Source organism: Heptranchias perlo, chromosome 10 (genome assembly GCF_035084215.1).
Source record: "Heptranchias perlo isolate sHepPer1 chromosome 10, sHepPer1.hap1, whole genome shotgun sequence".
Lineage (NCBI taxonomy): Eukaryota > Metazoa > Chordata > Chondrichthyes > Hexanchiformes > Hexanchidae > Heptranchias > Heptranchias perlo.
In genome coordinates this window covers 78911656-78937486 of record NC_090334.1, presented here as the reverse complement: position 1 = coordinate 78937486, position 25831 = coordinate 78911656, and the positions used below count along the sequence as shown (strand labels likewise).

General features: G+C 42.2%; 1 protein-coding gene across 1 annotated transcript in view; it reads left to right on the top strand.

Annotated features, from left to right (window-relative positions):
• LOC137326717 (ribosomal protein S6 kinase alpha-5) overlaps positions 1-19579 on the top strand; it is a 218586-nt gene extending 199007 nt beyond the window's left edge. The window contains exons 13-17 of the mRNA XM_067992069.1: positions 256-426; positions 5785-5976; positions 11692-11851; positions 14430-14593; positions 15298-19579. Of these exons, the coding sequence (XP_067848170.1) occupies positions 256-426; positions 5785-5976; positions 11692-11851; positions 14430-14593; positions 15298-15537 (927 nt within the window). The 3' untranslated portion in view covers positions 15538-19579. The remainder of the gene's footprint in view (positions 1-255; positions 427-5784; positions 5977-11691; positions 11852-14429; positions 14594-15297) is intronic.
• The last annotated feature ends 6252 nt before the right edge of the window (positions 19580-25831 follow it).

The following is a 25831-nucleotide window of genomic DNA, read 5'->3' as shown; positions in this document are numbered from 1 at the left end:
GGTAGTGAGGTGAAGAAAGACTTAGAGTGAAGTAAGAGTTGGTAGCTGTTGGTTAGGCTTGTGAAAGAGCTAAAGAAACTGTGTCTTGAAAGAATTAAAAGAAGCAAGATTTTCATTGTTCCATCAAAAGACATGGAGAAAATCAGTGATGTTCTGTATCACTTAATTAGAGTGACTGAAAGGAGTTCTGATATCCCTACTCTGGATTAGCAGAAAGTTTTACTTTGATTTCTTTTTTCTCCCCTTTTTCTTTAGCTGCACACATTCTTAGTGATGGAACTGCTGAAAGGGGGAGAGCTGCTCGAGCGGATCCGAAAGAAGAAGCATTTCAGTGAAACAGAAGCCAGTCACATAATGCGCAAATTGGTCTCCGCTGTCAGTCATATGCATGATGTGGGAGTTGTCCACAGGGACTTGAAGCCTGAGGTATTGAATGTGTTCAAAACATTACAAAGTAATGAAGGTGGAGCAACCATCTGGATTTCCCATGTTGGCCAGCCCTGTTTGTTTTTAAGCTATTTTTCCTTTCTGTTCCCCATACATATCATTCACCGTTTACTATTGTTCCCCTTTGCTGTGTTCCCTGCCTCAGTTCTCCGACACTTCTGCGGCCATTCTGCTCTTAACTGACGAAACTTGTCCAGTGAACCCAAATTCTATTTTTGGCACCGTTTGGCTGTACCACTCTACGGTCACCAAAGCCTGATTGACAACAATAACTACCAGTTGAGGTATTGTAGAACTGCCATATATAACTGAAATATTTAACTAGTCGACTATTTGTCCTTTTTTTTATATAAAGTATTTTTCTACCTGTTCCTTTCTGTGGAACACATGTGCTATCGCCAGCCATGAAGGTAAGTAAAACTACCATTTCATAACCAGCTGTTAGGAAGCACCTGGCCTTTGCTTGCTGCTTCTACGTGGCCCCTCACAGTGTGGAGAATTACACAAATTCTACTTGCAGTAACTGTAAACTTCTTAAAGTGAATATATTTGTAATGTATGTCTGTGTAATACAGATGTGCAATGTCAAGCACACAAGTCTAATGATGAGATTTGTTTGTGAACAAGTTAAAGGGATCCTTTGGTAGATGTCCTTTTCTATAAATCTCTTCATGGCTTTCCCCCAGCTCCTCTGCAGTCATCTCCAGCTGTACGTTCCAGCTGCCGATTATCCTCTCTTCAGACTCGAGCCTATTATGTGTTTTCCTCCTCCTCACCACCACCACCGCACCCCCCCCACCTCCTGCCCAAAAAGAATCTGGCTGCCTGTGTATTTCTCCCTCATCTCGCCAAATGCTCCACCATCAATTTACACGGTCCACAATTTGAAATCCCTTCCTAAGGGCCTCCACATTGCCACATCTCTCTCCGCATTTACAACAACCTCCTCAAAACATATCCCTTCAACTGTACCTTCAGTCGCCTCCCTTAACTTTTCTCCCAATCCCCTACTTGGTGACCAGTCCCTCTTGTAAAGTGCTTGGGGACATTTTGCTACGTTAAAGCTGCTATACAAGTGCAAGTTGTTATTGTAAAGCCTTATTACCATACCCCATGTAGATTAGTATTTTATTAGCTTTCTTAATTGCTCGGCTGCATTGTCCGGAGCAATGAAAGCGACAAATCTACTACTACTCTCAGTCCCTTTTTAAATCTCCCTTTGCTAATTCACTTCCGTTCTTGTATACTTATAAGGCACAATTTTTTTTAAACCTACATGCAACGCTCTTTACATTCATCAGTGTTAGATTTAATTTGCTATGTGTCAGTCAAGTATGACCAACCTGAATTCTCCTGCAACAAATTGCCATTGCGTATTAGTACTCCAGTGCCATGAAAAGGTGCTTGCTGTACTGAGTGGTGTAAAGCACTAATTATACAGCAGAAAGAATAAATTGTACCTTTTGGTTCTTTGTAATCTAAGCAGCATGTGAAGTTTGGGATTTATTAATAGTGCTTGAGGTCAGGAAGAATGATTTTCTCAACAACTGAGTACCGTAACATCCCTAATAAACTGCCGTTCCTTGAGTAGAATAAATGTTCTGCTTAATTGCATATATTTATGTAGGAAATAACAGAGAGCTGGGAGCTAGCTGTCTAATGCCTACTGGGATGAGCAAGGCACATTAAAGTTACACCAGTCAGGTCACCCAGGTTATGTTGAAGGAACCCAGTGCATCCAGTGTACATGGGCAGAATGCTCTATCCATACTTGTTATGCTTCCGGTCCTTTTTGTGTTAATGCGAGCAGTGGAACCGAGGCTGTGGGTAGGCAGACCGCTCTGGTGTGAGTTGCAGTATCTTAAAAGAGCAACGCCATGCTATTCCACTACTGGGGATGATGTAATCAGAAGGGATTGAAATGCAACAGCTCTATAGTATGATGTTTGCTTTGCATTTACTCTGCTATGGTGTGACAAGGGCATTAGTAATAGCATCCCTTTGTTACAACAAGACTATTCCCAGAATTGAATGTTTTCTGGGGACTTTTGCTCTACTATATTACCATAAGCTGTGTCATAAGCCTGACAAATAACTACTTTTTTCTCATGATGTGGAGATGCCGGTGATGGACTGGGGTGGACAAATGTAAGGAATCTTACAACACCAGGTTATAGTCCAACAAATTTATTTTAAAATCACAAGCTTTCGGAGATTATCCCCTTCGTCAGGTGAATGAGTGAAAAGGTTCTCAAATCGCATATCTTATACTAGGCTGGGACAGCATCACACCAATCAAAAGGTGTCGTTGTTATTCAAACAGGCCAGTCACGGCGAACAGCACGTCCCAGTACACTGGATATACATTGTGTCAAATGCACAGACAGACAGAAAGAAACCCAAATGGCAGAGAGAGAGGGAATATTAAAAACAACGAATAACAACGACACCTTTTGATTGGTGTGATGCTGTCCCAGCCTAGTATAAGATATGCGATTTGAGAACCTTTTCACTCATTCACCTGACGAAGGGGATAATCTCCGAAAGCTTGTGATTTTAAAATAAATTTGTTGGACTATAACCTGGTGTTGTAAGATTCCTTACTTTTTGCTCCTTTGTCATTTACTGTAAAATATTGCTGCTCTCTGATGATAAAGAAATGTAATTTGTGTTAAATTTCCAGTATTATTCTGCCTCAGCTGGTGTTTCTTTTGTTTAGACCTGGGGTGGGGGTGGGCGTGGTTGGGGGTGTTATGTGATCTTTGAGGCAAGGAATGCTTGTTTCAAGGGATGGAAGACATTTCCATATTTCTTTTTTGATAGTGTGCTATCATTGAACACCTCCAGATCTGATGCAGCAGATGTTAGCTCCAAAAGCATATCCAAATCTCTATCATTGTATTGCTTCGGTGCGGCATTTCTGTTTAATATGTCAGCAATCCTTGTAGTTCCACGCAAAAGGCTATTAGTTAACCTCAAAGCTGTGCCGATTCAGGGGAAATCTTAAGAAAAGTTTTTTTAAAAATTGGCTGAAAGGCAGAAAACTTGCTAAAGATATTTGTTAAAGGAGTTTTTTTGGACACTAAGGGAATCAAGGGATATGGGGATCAGGCAGGAAAGCGGAGTTGAGGTTGGAGATCAGCCATGGTGTTATTGAATTGCGGAGCAGGCTCAAAGGGCCAATGGTCTACTCCAGCTCCTGTTTCTTATGTTCTTATGTCAGAGTTGGTGGTGGGGAGTTGGCGGGGGGAATATCGAGTGGGGTGCCTCGGCTTGATGTTGGGACCATTACTGTTTCTAATTTACATCACTAACTTGGATTCAGAAACTAATTGCTCAGATTTACAGGTGATACCAGAATGGACAGTGAAACCGGAAGAGGCAGCTCAGAAATTTTAGATTGAGTTGGACAAAATATGTTATTGGGCAGAATTATGGCAGATGAAATTTGGTGCAGACAAGTGTACGGTAGGAAGGAAAAATGGATGGGATGTGTATTTCATGGGGGAGATTAGGAGAATTTTTTTTAATACAGCGAGTTATGATCTGGAATGCACTGCCTGAGAGGGTGGTGGAAGCAGATTCAGTAGTAACTTTCAAAAGGGAATTTGATCTTTAATTGAAAATAAAAAATTTGCAGGGCTATGGGGAAAGAGATGAGAAGTGGGACTAATTGGATAGTTCTTACAAAGGACCGGCACAGGCACGATGGGACAAATGGCTTCCTTCCGTACTGTAAGATTATATGACTATAGTCACATCAGTCCTAAATTTAACAAGCTTTTCTCTCTCTCTCTCTCTCCTCTTGCATTCTTTCCCTCCCACGAACTCGCACTTCATTCTGTGCGCTCACTCCCTCTCTCTCACACACACACACACACAATAATTCACCATTTTAGGGGATGAGAGATTTTCAGGCAGGCCGCTTACTATGGTGACGATTTTCAGATGGTTGTACCTGGCCTAAGCTCTGTATACTGTTCCCCAATGTTGGCTCACTGCTGCTGTGGCCCTGTTTTGTTACAATGGCTCATTGTTCGTATCTAGCCACTGCTCATTTTCTAATTTTGGAGGAGAGTCACTGAGGGGAACTAACATCTGAACTTAAACCACTCGTGCAACTTTAATTTTTTTTACATGCCCTGTAGACAATTGGAGCCTGGTCATCAGCAAATCCGGGCAAAGGCAACATTTGAAGTAAGACACCTCTGACCCATATTTTACTGCTTCACTTCACGTCTTGACGTTGTGCCAGTGGTATGCACTTTTTTCCTGCTGTTAAACACCTTAATACTACAGGTGTTATATTTAGATAAATTCCATTATTCATCCATAGTGCTCTTTTGAGCAGGATTAGAAGATCCTTCCCAATTTTCATCCTTTCATGTGACCAAATCAGACCGGCAAACTCTCCCTAGAAGCGTTAGCTTTAACACTTTTTAATATTCCTCTGTATTGAATGGGTTCAGTCATATATTGTTATATGTCTTGTGCATTTTTGCCATATGTGTCAATACCTATACTGTGTTTTTTATAGCCTTTTCGGAGATCTTCACGTAAAAGGGAATTGTGATGTGGCTATTGCAGCTCAATGATCAGCCTTTAGCATTAATAAAACAATACCTCTCATCGTGAATTGAACCCACAGCACTGAGAGTCGACAAAGTTATTATAATCCAACAAATCACTGTGTATCAGAAAGCGAAAATAGATTAACCTTTTGGGCGTGACTCAGTTGGGGTGGGAGGTGGGGTTTCCCTGCTTCATTGAGTAGTGGCACAGCTGAAAATTGTGAGTGGAACTCTCAAATGAGCTTCCCAGTTTATTTTGTGTGTGGGTGTACATGTGCGATCTACTGTAAATGCATAGCACAAGCTATGGTGGGGCACACACTGCATGCTGTGACATTGACGAGAGAGATGAAGCTAAATAATTGGCAATATTCAGCTGCAATTGATGTTTGCTCTAGTAAATTAAAATGATCATATTTGTACTGTGACCATAAATGGGGCATGAATCACATCACAGCACTTCAAAATAATCCTATTTATCCATTTACATTTAGTTCTCTGAGCTGAGCCGATGCTTGTAATTTGATTTTGAATCAAAAACACTGATGTAATTGGTATTTTTAGTTTGCTGTGTCAGCTTTTAGAAAGACATAAAATGATCCTCATTTTCAGGTAATAATCTAATCTAATGAAAAAGGAATGCTACATTTTGCAGGAGCATGCTATCTAAAGGTTCATTGTTTCACAGAACATTTTGTAGGTATTGGGTGACGGAATTTATTAATAGTCCAGTTTCCTTTTTCTCCTCCCGCCCCTTGTTCTGTAGAACTTGTTATACACTGATGATAGTGACAGTACGGAAATAAAAATAATAGATTTTGGGTTTGCACGATTGAAGCCTCCCGATAATCAACCATTGAAGACTCCATGCTTTACGCTACATTACGCAGCTCCCGAGCTACTGAAGGATGATGGTTATGATGAATCCTGCGATCTGTGGAGTTTGGGTGTCATCCTGGTAAGTTGGTGGAAATTTATCATAGAATCATACAGAACAGAAGGAGGCCAATCGGCCCATCATGCCTGTGCCAGCTCTTTGAAAGAGCTATCCGATTAGTCCCACTCCCCCCGTAGCCCTGCAAATGTTTCCCCTTCAAGTATTTATCCAATTACCTTTTTAAAAGTTACGATTGAATCTGCTTCCACCGTCCTTTCAGACAGTGCATTGCAGATCATTACAATTTGCTGCGTAAAAAAATTTCTCTTCCTCCCCTCTGATTCTTTTGCCAATTATCTTAAATCTGTGTTCTTTGGTTACTGACCCTCCTGCCAGTGGAAACAGTTTCTTCTTATTTATGCTATCAAAACCCTTCATAATTTTGAACACCATTATTAAATCTCCTCTTAACCTTCTCTGCTCTAAGGAGAACAATCCCAGCTTCTCTAGTCTCTCCACATAACTGAAGTCCCTCAACCCTAGTATCATTCTAGCGAATCTCCTCTGCACTCTCTCCATGGCCGATGTCCCAGGGGAGCCTGGTTCTCGTTGCTTATTGATCTCTATAAAACCCATTCATGATCAGAAACATCAAATTATGGACCTTTACAGCACAGAAGAAGGCTATTCAGCCCACCATGCCAGTGCTGGCTCTCTGAGCTATCCACTTATTCCCTATCCCCTGGCCTTTCATTTTAAAATCTGCTATGGATTTTGCTTCCACCACTGTTTGTGGCAGAGCATTCCACATCCTAACAAACCTCTGCGTTTAAAAAAAAATAAAATTCTCCTTTCCTCTCCCTTCATTTTTTTGTAATAATAAATGTATGCCCTCTAGTTACCAGCTCACTGACCAGTGGGAGTAGTTCTTCTCTCTTTACCTCATTGAAACGCCTCATAATTTTGTATTGTAATTTTGTGATAGTTGACAAAGTACTTGGTGAAAAAAAATATTAGGCCCTGAAATGCTGGGGAGGGGGGTGGAATTTGGGATGGAACCCAGATCCACCAGAGCTCCGCCCTTTTTCAGCCCCGTCACAATTATCGGTGCTGTTAGGGTGGGGCCCTAATACACCTGTCCGCAAATGGGCATTTGTGTTACACTATGATGTAAATGAGGAAGATATTTTCCTCAGTTGCTCTCTTGGTAACGCTGGGTGCCAGGTTCCTTCGAGTCCCTGGCGTACCAGAATAGCTGGGGGAGAGGGTTAAGTATAAAATTGCCAGACCAGTTTCAGCTCTGCAGTCAATCACAGAGCACTGTTGAAACTGGCACAAGGGAACAACAAAGGAGCTTTTTCAATTCCTGCCCCCTTCGCTCTCAGAGCCCCTACATGACTGTGAATGCTATGGAAAGTTCTGTATTGAAATTCCTCCCTCAACCCCATCCCCTTTCCCTCCCCTATTGTCATATGGGCACCTCACTTTTGCTGGAAATGGAATAGGGGCCGACCCATAACACTTAAATTACCCTGACCCTGGGACTTCTAAAAGGATGTTAGAAGTGGGTTTGTGGAAGTTCCCCTCTGCCCTAAATGATCTCTTTCCCCATCTCCCCAAGAATTTTGGGGCCTTAATCTCTAGTTTAGATACTTTGCTTTTTTTTAAAACAATCTCCATTCCACAAAGCTGATGTTGAGGTTCCTTGATTAGCTCATTTGTGGGAGGACCCACCATTCAAAATCAAAGCATTTAATACTCGCCCTAAGTTTAGGGACACTACAGGTGTCCCTGGCGACCATGTGTGCAGGAAGTGTGTCCAGCTGCAGCTACTGGCTAACCGCATTTCGGAGCTGGAGCTGCAGGTGGATTCATTGTGGAGCATCCGCGATGCTGAGATTATCGTGGATAGCACGTTCAGTGAGGTGGTCACACCGCAGGTAAAGATTAGGCAGGCAGAAAGGAAATGGGTGACCGCCAGGCAGAGTAAAAGGACTGGGCAGGTAGAGCAGGAGTCCCCTGGGGCCATCTCCCTCTCAAACAGATATACCGCTTTGGATACTATTGAGGGAGATGGCTTATCAGGGGAAAGCAGCAAGAGCCAAGTTTGTGGCACCACGGGTGACTCTGCTGCACAGGAGGGGAGGAATAAGAGAGGCAGGGCTATATTGATAGGGGATTCAATTTGTAAGGGGAACCGATAGGCGTTTCTGCGGCCACAAACGTGACTCCAGGATGGTATGTTGCCTCCTTGGTGCTAGGGTCAAGGATGTCACGGAGCAGCTGCAGGGCATTCTGGAGGGGGAGGGTGAACAGCCAGTAGTCATGGTCCATATCGGTACCAACGACAGAGGTTTAAAAAAAGGGATTACTACCAGTGCCACGTGCTAGTGAGTATAGGAACAGGAGAATAGACCAGATGAATGCGTGGCTGCAGGGATGGTGTAGGAGGGAGGGATTTAGATTCCTGGGACATTGGAACTGGTTCTGGGGAAGGTGGGACCTGTACAAGCGGGACGGGTTACACCCGAGCAGGAGCAGGACCGGGACCAATGTCCTCGCGGGGGTGTTTGCTAGTGCTGTTGGGGAAGGTTGAAACTAGAATGGCAGGGGGATGGGAACCTGAGCAGGGAGACAGAGGAGGGGGAAACAAGGATGGAAACAAAAGACAGAAAGGGAAGAAGCAATCGTGGAAGGCAGAGAAAACAAGGGCGAGAAACAAATAGGGCCAAAGTGCAAAATAAAACTAAGATGACTAGCAATCTTAAAAAGACAAGTCTAAAGGCATTGTGTCTTAATGCATTCGCAATAAGCTAGATGAATTAACAGTGCAGATAGATATTAACGGTTATGATATAGTTGCGATTACGGAGACATGGCTGCAGGGTGACCAAGGATGGGAACTGAACATCCAGGGGTATTCAATATTTAGGAAGGACAGGCAAAAAGGGAAAGGAGGTGGGGTAGCGTTGTCAGTAAAGGAGGAAATCAATGCAGTAGTGAGGAAGGATATTGGCTTGGAAAATCACAATGTGGAATCTGTATGGGTGGAGCTAAGAAACACCAAGGGACAGAAAACGTTAGTGGGGGTTGTCTATAGGCCCCCAAACAGTAGTGGAGATGTAGAGGAGGGCATTAAACAGGAAATCAGAGATGCATGCAAGAAGGGTACAACTATAATCATGGGTGACTTTAATCTACATATAGATTGGTCAAACCAAATTAGCAATAATACTGTGGGGGAGGAATTCCAGGAGTGCATATGTGATGGTTTTCTAGACCAATACATTGAGGAACCAACTAGAGAACAGGCGATCCTAGACTGGGTATTGTGCAATGAGAAAGGATTAATTAACAATCTTGTGTGGGGTCCCTTAGGGAAGAGCGACCGTAACATGATAGAATTCCTCATTAAGATGGAGAGTGAAGTAGTTGAATCCGAAACTAGGGTCCTGAATCTAAATAAAGGAAATTACGAAAGTATGAAGTGTGAGTTGGCTGTGATAGATTGGGGAACTTTACTAAAAGGGATGATGGTGGATAGGCAATGGCTAATATTTAAAGAACGTGTGCAGGAATTACAACATTTATTCATTCTTGTCTGGCGCAAAAATAAAACAGGAAAGGTGGCTCAACCGTGGCTTACAAAAGAAATTAGGGATAGTATTAGATCCAAAGAGGAGACATATAAAATTGCCAGACAAGGCGGCAAGCCTGAGGATTGGGAGCAATTTAGAATTCAGCAAAGGAGGACAAAGAGATTGATTAAGAGGGGACAAATAGAGTATGAGAGTAAACTAGCAGGGAACATAAAAACTGACTGTAAATGTTTCTATAGATATGTCAAGAGTAAAAGATTAGTGAAGACAAATGTAGGTCCCTTACAGTCAGAAATGGGGGAAATTATAATAGGGAACAAAGAAATGTCAGAACAATTAAACACATACTTTGATTCAGTCTTCACAAAGGAGGACACAAATAACCTCCCAGAAGTGTTAGGGAACCAAGGGTCTAGTGAGAGGGAGGAACTGAAGGAAACCATTATTAGTAAAAAAAATAGTGCTAGGGAAATTAATGGGGCTAAAGGCTGACAAATCCCCAGGACCTGATAATCTACATCCCAGAGTACTAAAGGAAGTGGCCCTGAAAATAGTGGATGCATTAGTGGTCATCTTCCAAAATTCTATAGACTGGAACAGTTCCTACAGATTGGAGGGTGGCAAATGTAACCCCACTATTTAAAAAAAGGAGGGAGAGAAAAAACAGGGAATTACAGTAGCCTAACATCAGTAGTGGGGAAAATGTTAGTGTCTATTATAAAAGATGTGATAACAGGACGCTTGGAAGGCATTAATGGGATTGGACAAAGTCAGCATGGGTTTATGAAAGGGAAATCATGCTTAACAAATTTACTGGAGTTTTTTGAGGATGTAACTAGTAGAATAGATAGGGGAGAACCAGTGGATGTGGTGTACTTGGATTTTCAGAAGGCTTTTGATAAGGTCCCACACAAGAGGTTAGTGTGCAAAATGAAAGCACATGGGATTGGGGGGGGAATATACTGGCATGGATTGAGAATTGGTTGACAGACAGGAAACAGAGAGTAGGAATAAACGGGTCTTTTTCCGGGTGGCAGGCAGTGACTAGTGGGGTACCGCAGGGATCAGTGCTTGGGCCCCAGCTACTAACAATATATATCAGTGATTTGGATGAAGGAACTAAATGTAACATTTCCAAGTTTGCAGACAACACAAAGCTGGGGTAGAATGTGAGCTGTGAGGAGGATGCAAAGAGGCTCTAATGTGATTTAGATAAGTTGGGTGAGTGGGCAATAACATGGCAGATGCAGTATAACGTGGATAAATGTGAGGTTATCCACTTTGGTTGTAAAAACAGAAAGGCAGATTATTATCTGGTGATAGATTGGGAAAAGGGGAGGTGCAACGAGACCTGGTTGTCCTTGTACACCCGTCGCTGAAAGCGAGCATTCATGTGCAGCAAGCAGTTAGGAAGGCGAATGGTATGTTGGCCTTCATTGCAAGAGGATTTGAGTGCAGGAGCAGGGATGTCTTACTGCAGTTATACAGGGCCTTGGTGAGACCACATCTGGAGTATTGTGTGCAGTTTTGGTCTCCTTATCTGAGGAAGGATATCCTTGCCATGGAGGGAGTGCAACAAAGGTTTACCAGACTGATTCCTGGGATGGCAGGACTGAGGTATGAGGAGAGATTGGGTCGCCTAGGCCTATATTCACTCGAGTTTAGAAGAATGAGAGGTGATCTCATCGAAACATATAAAATTCTAACAGGACTAGACAGACTAGATGCAGGGAGGATGTTCCCCGATGGCTGGGGAGTCCAGAACCAGAGGTCACAGTCTCAGGATACGGGGTATGCCATTTAGACCCGAGATGAGGAGAAATTTCTTCACTCAGAGGGTGGTGAACCTGTGGAATTCTCTACCACAGAAGGCAATGGAGGCCAAGTCATTAAATATATTCAAGAAGGAGATAGATATATTTCTTAATGCTAAAGGGATCAAGGGATTTGGGGACAGGGGACAGGGTACTGAGTTAGACGGTTAACCATGATAATTTTGAATGGTGGAGCAGGCCTGATGGGCCGAATGGCTTACTTTTGCTCCTATTTTCTATGTTTCTATGTTTAAAAAAATTGGTGACTTGCACAAAAATATTGTAATGGACCCAAATACATACATTGGGGTTAAAGAAATATTTTCTCTTTCAGGGTTTAAACTTGGCACGTATTCATTTCTGACTGTTATTCCCTCCGGCAGTATACCATGTTATCGGGGAAAGTGCCATTCCAGTGTGAAGAAAAGACATTGACTTCCACCAGTGCAGAAGAAATCATGAAGAAAATAAAACAAGGGGACTTCTCTTTTGAAGGGGAAGCCTGGAGAAACGTTTCGCAAGAGGCCAAGGAATTGATACAAGGTAAAACTAGGCAGTGACTGACTTTTCCCTCCCTAGCCCAGGGGCTCTGAGGCCATGGCATCCTCCCCTCCATCACTGCTTTAGGCACTGTTGAAATTAGATTCTAACCTTAAACTTTAATATAAAAATGCTGATGGTAAAGTAAATAACTCCCGAAACTCCAACCTAATATTCATTTTATGAAATGTCACTGAGACGAAACTTGCAATGAGAATAACGGAAGCGTGGTATTGCATCAAAAACCAGATCAGCTGATCCGCGTCTGCCCGAGCTCCAATACCCTCCAGCTCTTCAACATTTCATTCCTTCCTTTCACCCCCAGCCGCCAGTGAGGATTCCTAGGGTTGAATCTCAGTGCATAGTTGCAGCCCCCATTGTTGTGAACAGAGGCTTTCGGTGCCTCCTCGTGGATGAAGTCAGCAGAACACCCACCCCACACACACACGCACACACACACCCCAGCTGTAAAGGAGACCTGATTTGGCAAGAGGACAGAATTGGGCAATCATGGAAGCATACCTCACTCAGCTTGTGGTGGCTCTTTCCGGGGGAGAAGAGGGGCGGGGGGGGGGGGGGGGGAGAGAAAGGAAGTGAAAATTGTTTTAAAATTTTTTTTTAAAAAGCATAAGGGATGAATGCCAAACAGAATGCTGAACCTGACTCATTTGATTGGGCACGGTTAGGTTAATTTGTCAAGTATCTGAATTAGGGCGTTTTCCCTGTATTTTTTATAAAGAGTTCCAGTTTTAAGGAATTAAATCACTTCATAGTATCATAGTAGGCACAGCAGAGCTGTAGGCCATTCGACTAATTGGATAACTCTTTCAAAGAGCCAGCATAGGAACGAAGGGCCGAATGGCCTCTTCCAGTGCTGTACCTAATATGATACTACGATTTATATTGCCTATCCTAATTCTTCCTACCAGAATGTATCACTTCCCAATCTCTGTGTTAAATTTCATCTGCCATGTGTCTGCCCATTTCATCAATCTGTCTATGTCCTCCTGAAGTGTGTTATTTATATTGTTCGTGGCCAAACATAACCTTTTAGTATTCATTAAAATCTTCAAAGGTTGTGAATAACCAGCATCTGAAAAGAGAAATGGCACAGGGTCTGCACTCCAAAACACTAAACCTGTCCTTTCACTTTTTAGATGCTGAGACCTGTTGTGTATTGCCAGTATTTTCTATGTTTATTTCAGATTTCCAGCAGTCACAGTTTCTCTCTATCTCTTAAGAACATAAGAAATAGGAGCAGGAGTAGGCCATACGGCCCCTCGAGCCTGCTCCGCCATTCAATCAGATCATGGCTGATCTTTGACCTCAACTCCATTTTCCCACCTGATTGCCATATCCCTTGATTCCCCTAGAATCGAAAAATCTATCCATCTCAGCCCTGAATATACTCAATGACTCAGCATCCACAACCCTCTGGGGTAGAGAATTCCAAAGATTCACAACCCTCTGCGTGAAGAAATTCCTCCTCGTCTCAGTCTTAGATGGCCGACCTCTTATCCTGCAACTATGCCCCCTGGTTCTAAACTCTCTAGCCAGGGGAAACAACCTCTGAGCATCTACCCTGTCAAGCCCCTTCATAATCTTATATGTTTCAATGAGATCACCTCTCATTCTTCTAAACTCCAGAGAGTATAGGCCCATTCTACTCAACCTCTCTTCATAGGACAACCCTCTCATCCCAGGAATTAATCTAGTTAACCTTCGTTGCACCGCCTCCAAAGCATGTATATCCTTCCTTAGATGAGGAGACCAAAACTGTACATAGTACTCCAGGTGAGGTCTCACTAAAGCTCTGTACAACTGTAGTAAGACTTCCTTACTCTTGTACTCTAACCCCCTTGCAATGAAGGCCAACATGCCATTTGCTTTGCTATTTGCCTGCTGTACCTGCATACTAATTTTTTTGTGTTTCTTGTACGAGGACACCCAAGTCTCTGAACACCAACGTTTAATAGTTTCTCACCATTTAAGAAATATTCTCTTTTTCTGTTCTTCTCACCAAAGTGAATAACCTCACATTTCCCCACATTATACTCCATCTGCCACCTTCTTGCCACTAACTTAATCAGTCTATATCCCTTTGCAGTCTCTTTGTGCCCTCCTTCTTTCCTACCTAGCTTTGTATCGTCAGCAAACTTAGATACATTACACTCGGTCCCTTCATGTCATTCATATAGATTGTAAATAGCTGAGGCCCAAGCACCGATCCTTGCGGCACCCCACTAGTTACAGCCTGCCAACCTAAGAATGACCCGTTAATCCCTACTCTCTGTTTTCTGTCCTCTATCAACCCTCTAATCCACCAATCCTCTATCCATGCTAATATATTACCCCCAACCCCATGAGCCTTTACCTTGTGTAACAACATTTTATGTGGCACCTTATCGAGTGCCTTTTGAAATGCCTCTTGTGAGTAACCTGCATTTGGGGAGGATTATCCGAGGAATTCCATCCCAGTTGAAGGGAAGGGAGAAGTTGCGGTGACAGAAGACCCTCTAAAACTGGACGGTAAAATATCCGCTGCGATCTGCTTGTAATTCTTTGCACTTTTCACTTGCAGGGCTCCTAACTGTTGACCCAAATAAACGGATTAAAATGTCGAGCCTACGTTTCAACGAATGGCTTCAGGACAGCAGTCAGTTATCATCCAACCCACTTATGACTCCAGACATTCTTGGTTCTTCGGGTGTTTCTGTCCACACGTATGTCAAGGCGACCTTTCACGTAAGGAAATTCTTTCCGTTTTCCCTTTAATTATGGTTGTTCTTTGGCTACAACAACCTGCATTTGTATGGTGCCTTTAACAGAAGTTAGTGTACTAAGATGCTTCACAAAGGAGAAAGGGTAGACATTAACAGTAGGATGTAGGAGTTGACTGAGCCTTGTTGGCGGTGCTTTAGGCATTGCAGAAACCAGACTGAAGAGATTTAAGCAGGGGCTACACTGTCTCCCGGTCCAGCAACGCCTTGATTTTTAAAAAAAATTTAATTCTTGTGTTCAAATCCCTCCATGGCCTCACCCCTCCTTATCTCCAGCCCTATAACCATCCGAGATCTCTGTGTTCCTCCAATTCTGGCCTCTTGAGTATCCATGATTTTTATCGCTCCACCATTAGCGGCCGTGCCTTCAGCTGCCTAGGCCCTAAACTCTGGAATTCCCTAAATCGCTCCACCTCTCTACCGCTTTCTCCTCCTTTAAGATGTTCCTTAAAACCTACCTCTTTGACCAGGCTTTTGGTCACCTGTCCTAATACTTCCTTATGTGGCTCAGTGTCAAATTTTGTTTGATAATCGCTCCTGTGAAGCGCCTTGGGACATTTTACTACATTAAAGGCGCTATATAAATGCAAGTTGTTGTTGTACTTGCTTTTGACACGGCTGATTAAATTAATTCTGCCGGTTTTTTTCCCCTGTTTGACCTTCACATAGGCCTTCAACAAATGCAAAAGGGAAGGCTTTTGCCTGCAGAACGTGGACAAGGCACCACTGGCAAAAAGACGCAAGATGAAAAAAACCAGCACCAGCACCGAGACGCGGAGCAGCTCCAGTGAAAGTTCCCACTCCTCCTCCTCTCAGTCCCACGGTAAAACCACACCAACCAAGATGCTACAGCCCAACACCCCAGCAGACAGCAATAACCCGGACAGTATCTTTCAGTTCTCTGAATAAGATGCTACAGCCCCCTCTTTCATGATTTAAAAAAAAGTTGCGGTGTTATCTTTTTATCGTGCACTTGACTTGACCCTTTGAGGATCTCAAGTTGCATTATTATTTTTGTTTTTGTGTGCCAACCCCAACCCCCCCCCCCCCCCACCCAGCCAAAATGTCAAAAAGAAATATATAAATGGCTCCATACTTTCTTCCAGTATTGATTGATTGGTTTTCTCTGGAGAATCCAAAACTAGGAGTCATAAATATAAGATAGTCACTAATAAATCCAATAAGGAATTCAGGAGAAACTTCCTTACCCAGAGAGTGGTTAGAATGTGGAACTCGCTACCACATGGAGTAGTTGAGGCAAATAGCATAGATACATTTAAGGGGAAGCTAGATAAGTACATGAGTGAGAAAGGAATAAAAGGTTATGCTGATGGGGTTAGATGAAGTATGGTAGGAGGACGCTTGTCTGGAACATAAACACCAGCAAAGACCTGTTGGGTCGAATGGCCTGTTTCTGTGCTGTACATTCTATGGAATATCCTGTGTATTGGAAAAGAATGGAAAAAGGGCCCATTTTAAATGATTTTAAAATATACATATTCTGGGAAAATTAAACCCCACAGGCTGGCACTCAAAGGGCTTTTCGTTACTGTTCTGTGTCTTTTTTTTAAAGTGTGAAAGAGTGGCTGCAGTATACAAACGTTATTGGGTGTACTTTTCAAAGAACAGGCGCACTTATTTCTGTCCTACAGGTCCTACGAGGTACGAAGTAAGATTAAAGCACTGTGCTTGGTGTGTTACCTTTGTCTAAAAGACTGTATGAAAAATAAGAAATTTACTGTACAAACAGAGCTACGATGTATATAACATATGCAACAGAGATGTGCAGACAGCTCAGATTTCTCATGTTAATCACTTACACTATGTGTTTTTAATAGTCACCATTTTGTTATTAATTTTTCAGACACTTGCTTTGTATTCTTCCGTGGTCCTGCCCCAGTGTGCCGGGATGTGGGTTCACTCACAGCTGCTTTTCTATGTGACGGGCTCGCAGTTCCCTCCCCCCACCCCACCTCTGAGGCAGCTAGCAGGTGACGTGCTTTGCTCCAAGGGATGGGGGTCTCAGGAGCAAGTTGTCTGCCCAATCTCTTGGGTGGCGATTGCTTCCTGGCAATGCAGGGGTAGCGTCTGAAGAGGAAGAGGAAATCCGTATTCCAAATGGAGGAGGAAATCAAAAGATTTTCCTTTCCCCTCAAAGTACCTGTTTCTGAATGCCACTAACTCTGACTTCTGCAGAATTTTTTTTAACTATGAAACGTGAAGTAAGTGACCCATATGGGAAATCAGAGTCTTAAGACGTCCTTAATATATATGTTCTATTTTTAGGGGGGGGGTGCCATATGGGAAATTTGCTTATATATTAAAACAAAGGCTATTTGATAGTAATGTGTGCTCCGTATGCCACGTGTTTTGTTATTTATGTATTCTTTGGCATGTAGTCTGTTTATTTTTTGCATGGGTGGTAATCGTGCAGCAAACCTGTTAGTACAAGTTTAAAGAATTGTGTTGCAACCATTAATTTAACTCGTGCTGTGTCACAGCCAACAATTTGACACCTTTGACAATTTTTTTTGCAGTTGTGTTTTTAAGTGACAGGTAATTAGGTAGCTGAGTGGTGGAAACCACGATCTACAGATTAATACAATTAATGCAAGAAATGCGGATGTGATGCAGATTGTTTAGCTTTGTGCGATTTTTACTCCCCCGTTTACACAGCAGAGACTCTTGCTAGAAATGCGGGTTCTGGTTGGATGGAATTGCATTTTTTTTACTAAGACTGTGCTAGCAAAATGCAGCTCGGGTGTTAACAAAGCATCGTGATAAAGATGGCCCACCGGAATCCAATGGAATAGAGAGAGAGTGACTCTGTCTGGCCTGCAGAAATTGCTGGATATTGTTGCTGCTTTTTGGCAGTGGGCAACACGCCTTCGAAGGCTGAATTTTATCAAGTAGGAAAGGAGTGGCTTTCAGTTTCGATTTGCCTTTTTGGTTCTTCCGCAGGTACATGTTACACCCTCTGACCAAGTCCTGAATGTAAAGGGGAAAAAAGCAAAATACTGCAGATACTGGAAATCTGAAATAAAAGCAGCACATGCTAGAAACACTCAGCAGGCCAGACAGCATCTGTGGAGAGAGGGAAACATAGGGTTAACTTTTTGGGTCGTTGACCTGAACTGTTAACCCTTTGTTTCTCTCTCCACAGATTCTGTCTGACCTGCTGAGTATTTCCAGCATTTTCTTTTTATTACTGAATGTAAAGGAGTTTGCTTTGTTAGTCATAAAGATACAGGGAATGTAAAAAGATTTATAAATGGTCTTGGTATTCATGAATTTTTTGAAAGGCAATTGTCTCTGACTACATTTATGTGAATAGGAAACTTTTAAGCTTTTATTGAAAAGAAAAGTTGATCCACAACCTTTTGACCAAAAAACGGTCCGAGTAACTTTTTATACCAGTGTAACCTAGCCCAGTAGCTGTCTTTTTGCAAAATAAGAGCACAAATCTTTGTGCTTGTGCAGTTGATTGATTGGCGATTACATGCATTTGTTCGCATCCTCTCAGTTGAGGGCCAAAGGAACATTGAAGGTCATATCTGGCTTGGAGTTGGAGCAGGAGACTGCTGACATTAATTGGCCCCAAATTTCCTGGATCGCACTTATACAGAAATTATGCCGAATTTTACGACTGTTTCTGCGCAATCTTGCCAACGGGAACTTACGCCGAAATTTTCTACGGAGATCATTTTCCTGCGCTGGAACATAAAAACCAGTGTAAAACAAGCACAAATGCTGCACCACCAAAAGGTGTTATAGCAAGTGGGCTGCTGTCTTCTGCCATGGTGCCTCACTCTCAGAACCACTTGCCTCTGTTGCTCCATTTCCTCTTCCATTATTATGCAAAACAGAAATATGTCCATTGGGAAGGCCATTCCAGTTGCTTCGTCCTTCTGAACGTGTGGGGGTGGGGTAGGGGTCTGAAAATTTTGTGTGCGCTGAGACTGACCGCACTTTGGTTAAGTATAATGCAGGTCCCTAAGGAAATGGCGCAGAAAATCACTTTCAAACTCCATAAGTCTCAGTTACGCTGCTATCAGCTGACTTTGGGCTGTGCTGCGCATAAATTCATGAGCATAAATTTACGCAGCACATTACTTGTCTAAATTCAGGAAACTCTCGAGATTGGGAGACTGAGAGGCAAAGGGTTTTGGCAGACATACCTTGGAAGAAAGAGCAAACAATCGAGGAAATTCGCGTTTGCCGATGTTTCAGTGTAAAACTGGTTGGAAAGAGTTATGTGCGAATTTCCTCAGGAAAAAATACCACCCCACTCTTATGCTGCAGTTGTGCTGAAACTTTGCAGGAAATTCGGGACCATTGTGATTGCATTCTCTTTAGAATTACCTGTGCTGGGCATATTGCACTGAAGAGTGGTACATTTACACATTGTGCACACGTTAATCCTGTACTACTTGGCAGTATCTGGGGAGAGGAAGTTCCATCTTAAATGCCTTTTAATACTGAGCTTGTTTTTTTTTCTTGATGGTTATGAGACTTGCTCAGCGTAGGAATTTGCTAAGTAAATAGGAACCCCAGACCTCAGTATCGATAATATGCAAGGTGCTGTAATGTGGGGAAATGGGTGTCAATCACTGGATTTCTGACTGGAGCCTGGTTCAGACTGAATTCTACAATCTCTTCTAAATGCTAATTTCGTAGTAAATTCAATGTCTCACATGGGACTTTGTAAATATTAACTTAAGCTACTGAACAGGTTACGCAGTTGAATTTTTTGCATCCACGTTAAATGTAACTGATAGTTTTAAAGAGCTGCAGATCTTATTTCACTCTGGGTGAAAAAGTGCTTTTTGAAATCATATTTCTCCAGAGTTGTGTACACCTCACTGCAGAACAATTCAAAGCTTTGTCTCCTTACAGATTTATATTGTTGAGGAAGTCAAGCATGCATAACAACAGATATACTGAACATATTTCTTATGTTCTTCCTATATGTTTTTACATACAGTTTTTAACCCTGTATAATACTGACTTTTACAGACAACTTAAAAAATTTGAATTGAAATCAGAATATTGTTGTTACATGGCACTGCCATGTTGCTATATTTATTAGATATTTTAATGAGGGAAAAATAATTCAAACACTGAAGACTTTATTGCAACTTTCTAGCGACTTGTACTAACTTTTAAAAGTTGATAGCTTTATTCAGGTGAGTCAGTGAAAGCTTTTAAGACTTTTCAGACTTTTAAAGCCAACATGTTTTAACTGCAACTCCTTAAAGAAGGTTGGCAAATACTCTTTGGATTTTTTTAAGAAAATTTAATTGTGGTTTTATTGTGTGTGGTGAGAAGAATTGTCCCACTGTGCAAATGTGCTATGAAATTGTTGCAATTTGTAAAAAAAATACATTTGCAACAAAAAAGTTTAAATAAACAGTGTTGTAGATAATTTAAATCCACTCCAAGGGGAGCACGCCCCATACAAGGATTATGCTTTATTTATACTTACAGGAAAATGGCATAAATTTTTTTCCTAGGGGCATTTTTGCTGTAAAGAAATAAAAAAATTGAAGTGCTCATGGTTGTCGTCTAAAGGAATAAAATGACATCAGGAAAATTAATCAAAGCAACTAAAGGGTAGAAATTCCAATTGGTGCTGTTCTCTTACCAATCCATAGAACCGTAGCAGTTTGCATCATAGGAGGAGGCTGTTTGGCCCATCATGCTTGTGCCAGCTCTTTGCTAGAGCAATCTAAAACTAAACCCACTGCTCCACACACTCTCTTTCCCCCCCCCCCCCCCATAGCCCTGTATCTTCCCCTGCTTGAAATATTTATTCACTTTTCCCTTAAAAGATGCAATGGCTTCTGCCTGAACCATTCCATTCCATACTCCAGTGACCCTCAGCATAAAGAAATTTCTTCCAACCCCTCTCCTCACTCACTTTGTGATAATGTTACATTGATGGCCCCTTGTCACTGACTCCCCAACCAAAGGAAATAGGCTTTCCCTTTTCACCATATCAAAACCCTTCATAATTTTAAACATCTCTAATTAAATCTCCTCTTCACCTTCTCTGCTCCAGTGGAAATATTCCCAGTATCTCAAGTGAGCACACTTGTGCCAAACTTCTCTCTCTGCTATTTTAATGCAGGCTCTAAGCTAGCTTTTTTTAAATGGGTTGCCACCTGCACTAAAACAGCAGAGAGGAATTTGGTACGGCTGCATGAAGCGTTTGCATAAGAACAGCACGCACTGCATTTTCTACCCTCAAATTTTAACATCTCATTGGAAGAACCAAAACTGGTTATGTTCTTTTTTAAGGGATGCATATTATAAAGTTCCCAGATACCTTTTTGTTTTTAGAAACTGATGCTTATTCCCTGAGGGCTTCCATCTCAGAGCTGGAAATTAGAGAACTGTTAGATGAGATATGTCCCTGCTTCGTAGCAAAACAAATACTGGTTCACTGCTATTCTAGAAACCTAAAGGGAAAGGGGGAGAAAGCTAACCATCCAAACTCTGTGCTATCCTGGAGGCATTTCGTTGGAAGAACCAAAACTGGTTATGTTCTTTTATAACGTTCGTTTTATGTGAGTAAAAGTATGGTATAGTTGTCAGAAAACAAATGTTGTAGAGAGGCTTCTTTGGAGTAATGGTATGATCCCTTGCCTCAGGTGCCAGGGCTGTATGATACTTAAAGCTGCCAACATAAATACTGTGGCTACAAGAGCAGGTCAGAGGCTGGGTATTCTGCAGCGAGTGACTCACCTCCTGACTCCCCAAAGCCTTTCCACCATCTACAAGGCACAAGACTGGAGTGTGAAGGAATACACTCTCCACTTGCCTGGATGAGTGCAGCTCCAACAACACTCAAGAAGCTCGACACCATCCAGGACAAAGCAGCCCGCTTGATTGGCACCCCAGCCACCACTCTAAACATTCACTCCCTTCACCACTGGCGCACTGTGGCTGAAGTGTGTACCATCCACAGGATGCACTGCAGCAACTCACCAAGGCTTCTTCGACAGCACCTCCCAAACCTGCGACCTCTACCACCTAGAAGGACAAGAGCAGCAGGCACATGGGAAATCACCACCTGCACGTTCCCCTCCAAGTCACACATCATCCTGACTTGGAAATATATCGCTGTTCCTTCATCGTTGATGGGTCAAAAACCTGGAACTCCCTACCTAACAGCACTGTGGGAGAATCTTCCCCACACGGACTGCAGCGGTTCAAGAAGGCGGCTCACCACCACCTTCTCAAGGGCAGTTAGGGATGGGCAATAAATGCTGGCCTTGCCAGTGACGCCCACATCCCATGAGTGAAAAAAAATACTTCCTCCTGTTGCATCTGTAGTGAAAATTCTGGTGTTTGTTTTTGTTTTACCTTCAGCAGTAAAGGTGTGTTGGTGTTACGAACATATTGACATAATTCCGATATTGACATGGTACCTTAGTTGTATTAAAATCCATGTGGGTTGAAGTCACACAGTGCAATATTAGCATATACATGTGCTACATGTGTTAACACCTCCATTAAAATAACACAGGAATATCATTTGAATGTGTTAACAGGTTCACGTGCTAAAATTGCGCACTGCGATCTCGCTAATGAGAAGATTGCTGGTTGACTTTTTCCTGGTGTGCTTTATCGACGTTGTGTTCCGTTATGTGCAGTGCATGTTAGTGTCTAGATCTGCTGCAGATGCAGCATCATCAGTATGCGCAGGTTCATGTTTCCTGCTCAGACTGCCCGATTCTGCAATCCAGCTTCACTGCAGTTTAAAGTGGAGCTTTGTAAACCTCTATTGCAGTGAAGATGCACCTCTATATGTAGTGTGTAGGGTACAGCACATTGCACACTAGATTACCATTGCAAACTGTTAGAGACACAACAGGAGCCATGAAATACATAGAGGATATCGCACCATGGAGTGACTGAAGAAATCACACCACGGATTGAAATATGACTCCTGTATATTGGGTGAAAGATTCATAATAGATTTGGATGCTAATTTATGATGGTGCTTCACACAATGAGTGAACACCAAGTGCTCAGTTATCGCTAATGAATCCTTGACTTAGATTTTTACTTGGGCTACCCGGCGTAAACTGGGCGTTAGCAGCCTGAAAATTGCTTTCCACCCGTTTACACTGACCTGTTTCAGGCGGTAGGCAATCCAGCCAAAGAGGAGCCCAAATAAGTTTTTATTCATTTTTGTGTAGGCAGATTGAAACGGACCTAGATTTGTTTAAACAAAACCAGAAGATGCAGGAAGCAAATAGCAGGACTGTCAGCATCTGTGGCGAGAACAGAGAAGTTCATGTTTCAGGTATTCTGACAAAAGTTTACAGTTGTAACGTTAACTTATCTGTTGTGTTTGTTTGCAGCATTTTCTGTTCTTCTAGGTTTGTTTAACAAGTACCAATCACACCTGGAATCGTTCACAGTAATGGTCGAAGTGTAAATCCTATGTACAATTAAATTAACTCAGTAGTAATGGGATAATCCAATCATTTTTCACATTTGGACAACAACCAGGGGAACAACGCATAATGATGCGTCTGTAGCTACGTTTTGCTGTTTTGCTTTTGAACAGCGTCTTGGGTCGAGAGATTTCCATGTAAATTTTCTCCACGTAAATGGTAACTTTCCAAGCGATTCAATGTCTTGCATGATGAATATTGGTATATTTTTGTAGAGGACGAGTCCTTTTGATGTAGAAAACAGTAAAACATGCCTGCTTACATGTACAGACGAGGGATTTTGATCCCTGGTTGTTTAGGCAAAGTTACTTTAAAAATGCAGCAGTGTTTGTACAATTTTTTTCAAAAAAAAATTAATCTTGCCTTTCGTGTTGCAAATAAATTGCTGAATGTTAAATATTTAGAAGATTTTCATTCAAGTCTGATCCTCTGAATATTTTTAACTGATTTCCTAATAGTTTTCACTTAAACTGTTCTATTGGGAAACAGAGAGGAGAATGGATCTTTTAGATTATTCCAGGCTGTTGCACATTTAATTGCAGTGTGAAAAGGGCTTTTAACAGAGGTTTCCACACTTTTTTGTGTGTGGGGAAGCTCTGCAACTATTGACACACTCCTAGGGATTTCGCATAACTATTGACACACTTCCAGGGATCTCTCACAACTATTGACACACTTCCAGGGATCTCCCACAACTATTGACACACTCCAGGGATCTCCCACAACTATTGACACACTCCCAGGGATTTCGCATAACTATTGACACACTTCCAGGGATCTCACACAACTATTGACACACTTCCAGGGATCTTGCACAACTATTGACACACTTCCAGGGATCTCGCACAACTATTGACACACAGCCAGTGACCTCCTGCAAATATTGACACACTCCAGGGATCTCCCGCAACTATTGACACACTTCCAGGGATCTCACACAACTATTGACACACTTCCAGGGATCTCGCACAACTATTGACACACTCCCATGGATCTCCCACAACTATTGACACACTCCCAGGGATCTCTCACAACTATTGACACACTTCCATGGATCTCCCGCAACTATTGACACACAGCCAGTGACCTCCTGCAAATATTGACACACTTCCAGGGATCTCTCACAACTATTGACACACTTCCAGGGATCTCGCACAACTATTGACACACTTCCAGGGATCTCGCACAACTATTGACACACTCCAGGGATCTCACACAACTATTGACACACTCCCAGGGATCTCTCACAACTATTGACACACTTCTAGGGATCTCACACAACTATTGACACACTTCCAGGGATCTCCCACAACTATTGACACACTGCCAGCGACCTCCTGCAAATAATGACACACTCCTGGAGATCTCTCCCACAACTATTGACACACTCCTGGAGATCTCCCACAACCATTGACACACTGCCAGCGACCTCCTGCAAATAATGACACACTCCTGGGGATCTCCCACATCTATTGACACACTGCCAGCGACCTCCTGCAAATAATGACACACTCAAGGAGATCTCTCACAACTATTGACACTGCCAGAAACCTGCAAATATTGACACACTCCTGGGGATCTCCTACAAATATTGACACATTCGCAGGAATCTCCCACAATTATTGACAGGTTCTAAGGGCCCCCCCCCCCCCGTTCTACCTTCTAAAATTCCAATTTTGACTACATTTTCCATCCACTGAAAAAAAATCTTCTCTCAAAGGAAAACAATGCTATCATAATACTATCACTGCAGGAAACCTTATTGGTGTACAGCAATGAAATTAATGTGCTGGTGAATCAACAAATGTACAGAAAAAATATATAGACTACAGAATCAGAGAGGGAGAGAGAGTGCTTGATGACCTTGTGGATTCCTGGCATTCCCTCAAAGACCTCAATTTGAAAACGTGCTTTTACAACTTCGAATTGCACTGTGCCATTTAGTGGGTGTACTGCAAACAATCATGGTGAGTTAATACTGACCTCTGAAATAATTGCTTAGCTGATGAGACCTTTGAGCCTGTGAGGTTTTGTTTTATTCTGAATACGTATCAGGAATTTTTTTTTTCTCAATCAAGGGACAGCTGTTAATGTACACTAGGTCTATATACACAACAAGAATGTTTTTTTACATGTTTTAAGAAACAAAGAGCATTAATTAATGGGATGTTTGTACCTTTTGAAAAAGTATGAGCAAATATTTACATAATTTACTGTGTTACTTTTTTTCTTAGTGTCTAGATTCCCCAGGAGTTGAGGTGTTGTGTTATCGTAACTTTGTAATCTAGACAGTGAGGCAGCTCGAGTGTGGGATAGTGGTGAGTCCAGAAAGACAACATTACAGTACAGTGTTTGGGCTATTCAGGCAATATGTCGAGCTCTTCAATCATACGTACATACCTCAAAACTTTTGCCAAGGTGCGTGCTATTTTTGTAATCACTATAAGGTAGATAAGATATCTGTCACTGGCGACGTTGAATTTCTGGCCATCCTTCATCATTATGATAGATTCAAACTTACGAGCGAGTTCATATGGGTTTTACACCAGTCAAAGAATGACTGTGGAAGTCCACCTTGGAAATCAGATACACTGAGGAAGAAAACAAATCCTGCAGTCTTACGATAGCCCTTAAATTCATTTTTGGATGCTCATTTGAAACTTGTTCTGTTTCCCTTCATTCCTGCCCTCCTAAATTACAGGTTAATAATTTAATTAAAAAGGGTAAACGTCAGC